We start from the raw sequence: 9,122 nt of genomic DNA, 5'->3' as shown, positions 1-9,122 counted from the left end.
CAAAAGCTTATCTAGTAGTAGGTTTTACTCATGAAATAGTGCAATTATACATATCAAGGTACTTAAACAAGTTCATAAATAATTTAACAAATAGGTCATAAAGGAGGGATATTCCAACATAGAACGTACTATGTTGCCCATCTTGAATTGGCATGGACAAAAATGTATATATATCACAGAGAAGATAGGGTTTGATGGTAACTGTTCAATAGAAGACTTTCACAAAAGGTTAGTCATCAAGCAGCATCTTTGATGGACCACAGTACCAGAAATCAGCAACTCCATTCAATATGAGCAATTTATTCCTGTTACAGTCCAAACCCCATCTCTCTCTGGACCATTCTTTCACCGTGCATGCATTTGGATCCATCCTTAGGTCAGACACTATAGTGAAAGGAGCCAACAGTTTTCATTCCAATGGAAAAAATAAAGGATCTGGTATTTATTAAAAGCAATATAAAGTACAGACAACTTAGAAGATCAATCTTTAGTAGTGGAATTCCTAGTTCTGGTAAGTAAGAGTGAGAGTGCCAAATCCCACTTGTGAAAAAGGTGACAAGTACTAGATTCAAGCATAATGCAAGTAGAAGCTTTTGATTAGATGACAAAACTAGGTAGAAAATCTTATACATGTTTTTGGTTCCTTGGGGGACCATGGATTCATATTAGCAAACTGGTAAGAAAAAAGCCAAAACTGTTACTAGTAAAAGCCAAGACAAAAGCCAAGACATCTAGAATGCAAGGCAACCGTGAAGAAACTATAGCACAAAATAAAAGACAAAAATTTACAACAAACTTAAGGCATATTTATTCACAATGGCTAACTCATTAACCTGAAATAGAAATTTCGGTGAAGAGAATTTACAGAAAGGCGGTGGAGAATTGCACAGATATGCTGGAGTTGCAATGATGATTGCAAGTGCTGGAATCAGATGTAGAATTTACATTTCAGCATAGTTGACTATTGTGCATAACTGATCCCGTCAATTCATGCTGTATGGGTAAGATTAACAGCTCTATTCAGTCTTTCAAGAATGCCATTAGCCTTTCTCTTGGCCCTTGAAGTGCCATCTCGAGCTAGTTTAGAGATTGTTCCACGGGCATTCTCTTCTTCCCTCATTGCCTTCCACTTGGTTCGATCATATGTACAGATTGTGTGGAGAATGGCAATGCAATTTTCCTTGTTGCGTTCACAATTGCTCTCCCTGATAATCCGAAGCAAGCAAGGAACAGCTCCAAGCTCTACCATTTCTTCGACAGCCCTCTGATGGCCAGAAAGAATTGCTAGGATAGCTAATAATTCATCAACAAGCACACCATCCATAATCTTTTCCACAATCACCTTCACTGCACCATCCCTCACAGCTCTTGCCTTGTTTTCATGTATAAAACATAGGGTAAAAATTGCAGAAGCAACATCTTTCAAGGTTAAAGGATTTCCCTCCTCTAGAAGGTCTATAAGTGGTTTTAGAGCGCCTGATTTCCCAATAAGTGCCTTGTTGGAATCAAGAGCAGCTAATGTGAAAAGAGCCGCAGCTGCATTAGTCCTTGTTTCAATGGTTCCCGACCTTAATGCTTCCATAAGAAGAGGAATTACCATAGGGGTTTCAGCAACAAGCTTTTTATTGTTGTCATGGATTGAAAGATTTAAGAGGGTTGTGATTACATCTTCTTGAAGATCAGGTTGGATATCACTTCCAGACTTGCTTGCTGAAAGTGGATTGAGCAATTGAGGAATGGCACCAACAGACTCGCCAAATAACGCCCGGAATGAGGGCATCCTCTTCGTCAACAATCGAAGCTCCCTTGCAGCTTCTTTCTGTTCAGGAAGTGCTGAGGACATCTTTTCAAGTAAAGACTGAAAATGGTCACGATCAGCTTCTGTTATTCCTTCCTCATTAACATATTGAACAGGGTCCGGCAACTCTAACCCTTGACTCTTGCACCATTGTGATATCATTTCCCTGACCAAGTGATTAGGAGTAAGGAATGTGTGTGACAGGACTTGCTGAGTGAGAGGGCATGTCCGGTTCCCTGATTTCAGCCATTTCAGGATGAAGGGTCTATCATAAGTCTGTACACATCAAAACAGAAAATAAAATAATCCAAACAAGAAACGAAATAAGAACACGGGTTAACCAACATTAAAATCAAAATAACAAAAAAATTCACATAAATTAATTTCATTACGTTGAAGAAGTAAGAGAATCGGCCAAATAACAGAAGTGATTAAAATAAACATTCTTTTTTACTGCAGATTTTCTCTGCAGGAATCCAGTCAATAATTTCATCAGAAATTTTCTTCCCCCAATGGTTTAATATTGATGAAATAAACAAAATAAAAATTCTCCATTTTTATAAATTGGTTGCTCCTTTCACCCCTTCAAAAATTCCAATCAAATCCCATCAACCTAAACCATATCATCTTCTGTATAATATAACGTAAAAAACATAAACATAAGACGACACAATAAATAAGGTTTAAATTATCCAAATTCCAACCAGTCACCAACTGCCATTTTTCCTAGTTATATAAATAGTACAAGCATCCACAGTATTTAAATTTCAACAACCACCAGATTTCAAAACCTGTCTTCATGGTAATAAATATTAAATCAATAACAAACACTCACTATAAACTACGCAACATGTCACATATGCACAGGAAAAAAAAAATCTTTTAACTTCCGTTTGTTTTCTGAGAAAATGGGAGTGAAAATAAGGAAGTGAAAATTCCAATCTCAAATGCTATGTTATTTTGTACTCCATTTAACAAATAAGACTCGCCTGAAATGAATGTAACTGTATTACAACGCCAGTTGGAGTAAAACACTCACAAGGCAGATTTCATTTCATTTCCCACATTTTCTTATATGAATCTGAACAAAAAATGAAGAAAATCAAATTAAAGGCATCCAAAGTAGATAAATTCTTATGCATATGGAATTAAGCCACAGATAAATTATCAATACGCTGCTTAACCCAAATTCACAGCTGAGAGGTGGGAGGGAAAGTCTAAAACAACACTGTAAGAAAGAGAGAGAGAGAGAGGAGAAGAAAAGCAAAATTAAATTGAGATTTTGAAGCATTACTTATCAATTTACGTGAATCTTCAATAAGATTAAAAACCCACCTCCATTAAACTAAATTACAGTAAAATAATTGAATTGATCTGTTTGAGTAGGCCAAAGTGAAAAACTTGAAACGCAAAACAGCAATTACACAACCTCTAGCCTCTAGGGGCATTTTGTCAGTTAGCAAACACAGCAAAAAACGAATCTTTTAACACAAAAATACACAAAACAAACCTGCCCCGTAGCCAAAATGACAGGATCTCTCATCAATTCCTTGGACAAAGGACACTTAAACTCATCGGGACACGACAGCGTTTGGCGCAGCTTTAAAGACAATGATCTCTTGTTCATCTTTAATTCCTTCAAGGCGCAGAGAGTGTCTTTAGCTTGATCGATGGTCTCTATAAGATAATCGTCGTCATCGACAATGGTTCTGATGAGCTTTTCTAGTTCCTTCTTTAATTCAGTAGCCTTGGCCATGGCCGTCGGATCGGAATCAAAGACACCGGTCTTGGCCATGGAAGAGAAACAAATAAAACGATTAAACTTTATTGAGGAAGGTGTCGTGGCCAAGAATGGCGAGACAGAGAATGAGGAGGAGGTGGAGAGTACTCTGTTTCATTCTCTCTCTCTTTTGTTTTTATTTTTATTTTCTATTTTTGAGAATATTATCTCTCTACTCGCGCTCACATCGTTTTCTCTCTCTTTATTTTTTAAGAATTTTTATTTTTTTCTTCTTATGTCTGTAATTTTATGAACCGAAGCCAGGCATAAACTGCTGTCCTTCTCTCTGTTTTCATGTTATTCTCTATTTTATTTTTTTTATTTTTTATGAGTTAAATTTTACTCTATTTATTCTCAAAATTAGAGAAAAGTGAAAAAAAATATTTAAAATTACTAAAATATTTCTATATTTTTCTATGTTTTTTTTTTTAATTTAGGAATATAAATGTAATTTTATTATTAAAAGGAGTAATTTTTTTTTTAAATATTTTTCTTTTTAATCTAAATATAAAATAAAAAAATATATTTTTTAATTATTATATTATTTTATTTTCTTTTTATTATTTTCTTTCCTCTTATTCAAAGTTAGTGCTAGGAGGCTTGGCATATTTGTCAAACATATATTCAATAAAATATATAATTATATATTAAATTGAAGCTTACAATGAGAAAATTATACGATATTCTTATTGCACTAATTTTTATTACATTATGGGACATGATTTGTTTGTAATTATGTAACATCTATTTAAATTTTTAAATTTCCCTGAATTTCCTTTTAATTTTATTACATTTTTAATATTTATTTTATTATAAAAATTCATGCATAATATATTATAAAATTATTAAAATTTAAAATTGCATTATAAAAATTAAAAATAAATTGTACAATGCACAAGCATTTAATTAAGATATGTTTATATATAAAGCAGGTTAGGTTTTTTCTTTAATAATGTCTCATAAGATTATAAATATATGCTAAGTGACAATTTAATTATATATTTCATTAAATTTTCTCTATTTTTTTTTTAGTAATTAATTGTTCAGTTGCTTTAAATTATGATAGGTTACTAACTTTCTAATTATATCTATATAAATTATAAATTATTTAATGATTAATCTTTTAATATTATAATAATTAAAATATGTTCAATATTTGATTAATATTTATTTCAAAATTTAAATTATTTAAATTTTCATTTAATTTTATAAAATTTTAATATTTATTTTACTATAAAAATTCATATATAATGTATTATAAATAAATTATACAACGCAAAAACATTTAGCTAGTGTAAGGAAGAGGATGGGGGAGCACAACGTCCAGCATGTAGGAAATCACGGAACCCACCGCTGAACAGCTGGCATGACGCGTGGGTAAAACTTGCTGGGCACTCGTCTCTCTCCAGATCACCACAATTGGAATGAATAATTATTAAAGCATTCAGCAACATCCACTTCCCCGGCTGGTGTTCTGTTTCCATGTGACTTGTTCTACACTAGTTATTTCTAGACTACACGTGGCGCTTTGTGGAGAAGGTTCCATTCTCTTTCTGCTTGTTAAATTCTTCGAGCCTCTTGTAAACATACATGTCAAATGATTTTAGTTTTAAAATTATATTTTAAGTTTAAAAAATTGTAGAATTTCAATATAATATTAAGTTTAAAATGGTATTTATTCGAATTTTTTTTACTTATATGTTAGATTTTATTTGAATTGTTGTTGAGGTTAAAATTTAGGAAAATACTTTCTTAGATATATCAAGTAAAAAAAATATAACATTTTTCTAGGAAAATATGATTGATTATTTAAATTAATTTAAATATTTTTCTAACATACATAATTATCTATTTTAAAATAAATTAAATCGCACTTCTTTTAATATATATGATTATTAGTGTTAACAGATATGTCTGTTTATTAGTATACACATATTTTAGTTACTTATTTATGAAAATAAAATATAAAAAAATAAATTAATTATTTTATTTTCATTCACATTTGTTAGTATTTATTTTTTACACAAGTGCTATCATAAAATTATATATTATTGTATTAAATAATATATTTATTTAATTTTATAATTTTTATTTTCCCTTCAATTTTTATTTTATTTAAATTATCCTTTCTCACATTATAAACACTAAAAATTTCTTATATTTTAATAATGTGAGAATTTTTTTTCTCTCTTCAACATCTAACATGCAAGAAATGTGTATAGAATTTTATATATATATATATATATATATATATATATATATATATATATATATATATATATATATATATGTATGTATATTATTCTATTATGGCACTTGGCACGTATATGTGTGAAATAAAATAATTATCTTATTATAATTTTCGTAAATAAATTACGAATAGATGTGTTTATTAATAAATAGATATGTCTATTAATAAACAGACATGTCAATTCTATACAAACAGTCACAACTATTTGTATAGGTGTCTGTTAATAAACAGACATGTCTATTCTATACAAACAGTCATAACTATTTGTATAGATGTCTGTTAATAAATAAATATGTCTTTTACACAAACAGTTGTATCTATTGGAAATAGATAGATGTGTCTATCTAGAAAAGGTGTCATGACTTTCATTCTTTATGAATATGGATGAGTTTTTCAATCCAGATATATACTACTTCTACTTCTTTTTTTTTCTTCTAGTCTCTCTAAATTCGGTTCGTATAAAAAGTTCTTAAGGGAAATCTTCAAGAATTACTATCTGCAGATTTCAGGCTTTATTGTATCCTGAAAGTATATTGCCATAACCTTTCAGCAATTTAGTTGGGGCAATTAATACCTTAAAGATAGTGATTCTTCACGCCTCAAAACCTATTCTACACCAGTGTCTCAATAATTTGAAGGTATTAATCGCAATGGAGTCTATGGCTGTTTCTGTTATGAATTAAGAATTCGTGAAACTTGATCGTTTTAAGGAACAAATTATGTTCACTAAGAAGGTGAAAGCAGATTCGAAAAAGAAGATGAATTGCCATGCAGAGGTCATATTCTCAACAACTCATCAGATAGGCTATAAGATTTGTTTACCTCTGTCAAGTCTCCAAAGGAAATCTGGAATTCATTAGAATTCGAATACAATAAAAAAAAAAAGGTATGGATAAATTTCTCATTATGAAATATTTTGAATTCTAAATACTTGATAATATGTCTGTTATGGATAAGTTGTTAGTAGTATGCCCTAGAGCATATCATTTTATATGTATCTTATACATATTTTATTAATAAAAGGTAATTTCACTTTTCTGTTTACATAATGTATTTATGTGTAATAGAAAAGGTCCATTGATATTTTGTTAAAAATTCTATTCTTAAGTTGTTAAGAATATGAGTGACAGTATTTCTAGCACAAAGTATCATAAATTGGTTCACAATCGAGGATATTTCACAAAGGATATAACTTATCCAGAAAGATTGTAATCATAGTTGTTCTCAAGGTATTTATATGAGATATAAATAAGGTGGAGTAGTGAGTCTCATACCACATAACAAACATGATAAGTAGGCCTAACCAGTGATGCTTATGACAAGCACATGGAGTTTACTCTTGTCAATGCATTGTCATATATCATATCAGTGCATATAATCTTTAGACCTGAGATAACACAGTTATCTTATATATAGGTGGTTTAAGTTTGATACTGCTTTCATACTTGTACTGTGTATGGGTATATAGGCATGTGTTGGCTCCTACTAGTTATATATGGAGATAGGTGTTGATCAAGATGGAATCCGTTACCCTAAATAAATAGGAATAAAATCCTATGTTCATTTAATTGTTCTTGATGTTTCAAGTTCCTAGCCAGGACAGACAGATTTAGTCAGAAAATAGTTTCTGACAAGAAAATCTAATTAATCAAGAACTGGAATTAAAAGAGAACATAATGTTCATAGCAAATGGGGTTTGACATTAACTATGACTCCAGCTCGAATTGGGATTTTGTAACGGAGAGATTCTAGTGCATGGTAACATATTATTAAAAGTTCATTTAAGGTATTCCTTGTGATTGATTGGGTGGCCATGGCACGCTATGCTAGATGTCAACCATGGTCTATAAGATGTTTAAAATGATTTAGAAAAATCATTTATGGTAAGAAAGAGTTCTGATGATATTAAGAGTTAATATCATATCTCATTGCCAATTAGTGATGAGCCTAGTGAGTCACACACATACACAAGTCAATCACCAAGTAAAATGTGATTTAATTGATTAATTAAAGAGTTTAATTGATTAATTAAATAGGTTTGGTTTACAATGAGATTGCAAAGTTCCTAGCATGGCTTGAAACCAAATCTAGATTATTGGATGTATAGTAAAAGTTAAATTTATATTTAAAGTGTTTAAATATGAATTTAATTGTGAGAAATTAATTAATGGAGATTAATTAATTAATTTATATTTGATATAAATTGATTAGAAGAGGAGAAATAATGATTTTGGGTTGAGAATTCAAAATTAAAACATAAGGGTAATTTGGTCATTTCACATGGTGACATGTGGCATCATGAGATGGTGACACATGGTACCATATAAGCTTGCCATTTGTCTTCCTATCATGTAAGATAATCAAAGTCAAGATTAAGTCTAGTTTTGACACTTGGCTTAATGAAATTAAGTCAATTAAAAATAAGATACAATGTGGTGATGACATGTGGCAAAGGGTTAATAAGATTTTAACCTAAGTATAAAAGGAAAAAAAAAAAAGAAATAAATTTATTCTTCTTCCTCTCTTCAAAGTGGACGGCACCTTTGGAGAGTCTATCTCTTATCTTCTTTTCTCACTTGATTCAAAGAAAAATCCTTGGTTTCTTTGAATTAAAATTGCTATGAATTATTTCTAGTATCCTATACACATATATAACCTCTCTAAAAGCAAAACCCCAAATTATAATTAGTTGACAAGGCTTAAAAAGTAAAATTGGGGCTACCATTTGTGATCTTGGTGTGGACGAGCTAGAGGGACAACACTTGGGGTCCTAGAAGCTTCCTAAAGGTGTCAATTGCATCCATAGTGCATCAAAGAGGTTAGTGCCCAAATTCCTCTTTCAAACTAGGGTTTAATTGAATTAATTTGTTAATTCACAATATTAAATGGCAAATGAAGATCCTAATACATATTAAAAGCATTTTAATATGCAATTGAACATTGAAATTAATCAGGCACATAAGAGATGTGGCATGATGCATGAAATCCTAGAAGAAAAATTTTGAAATTGAATGCTCCAATGCACCAATTACCATGCTTCCGCTTCTTCAATTGATATCAAAGCTACTATATTTGCCATTAGGATTGAATATGATATTTAATTGTGTGATTGGATCAAATTTGGATTGATTCAAAGCTGTTTGGGTAATCAAAGGTGGCGACATGTTGTGAAGAACACCCCAAGGGAGTGTTTGGTTGTATGCGCTCGGTTTATGGCCTCTTTATGCAATTGTTGTATATTTTAAGGCCCATAATTAGACCCATACCTAATTAAATTGTTTAATTAGGAATTT

General features: G+C 30.8%; 1 protein-coding gene across 1 annotated transcript; it reads right to left on the bottom strand.

Moving 5' to 3' along the window:
* Nucleotides 1-567: 567 nt before the first annotated feature.
* Nucleotides 568-3,805, bottom strand: LOC110634779 (U-box domain-containing protein 9). Its single transcript, XM_021783918.2, has 2 exons — nt 3,309-3,805; nt 568-2,074 (listed from the first exon to the last, which is right to left on the bottom strand). The coding sequence occupies exons 1-2, from the start codon at nt 3,591-3,593 to the stop codon at nt 989-991; spliced, it is 1,371 nt and encodes a 456-aa protein (XP_021639610.2). The 5' UTR covers nt 3,594-3,805; the 3' UTR covers nt 568-988.
* Nucleotides 3,806-9,122: the final 5,317 nt, after the last annotated feature.

This window comes from Hevea brasiliensis, chromosome 7 (assembly GCF_030052815.1).
Source record: "Hevea brasiliensis isolate MT/VB/25A 57/8 chromosome 7, ASM3005281v1, whole genome shotgun sequence".
Classification (NCBI taxonomy): Eukaryota; Viridiplantae; Streptophyta; class Magnoliopsida; order Malpighiales; family Euphorbiaceae; genus Hevea; species Hevea brasiliensis.
Note: the sequence above shows the minus strand (reverse complement) of the source record. Positions and strands in the feature narration are given on the sequence as shown.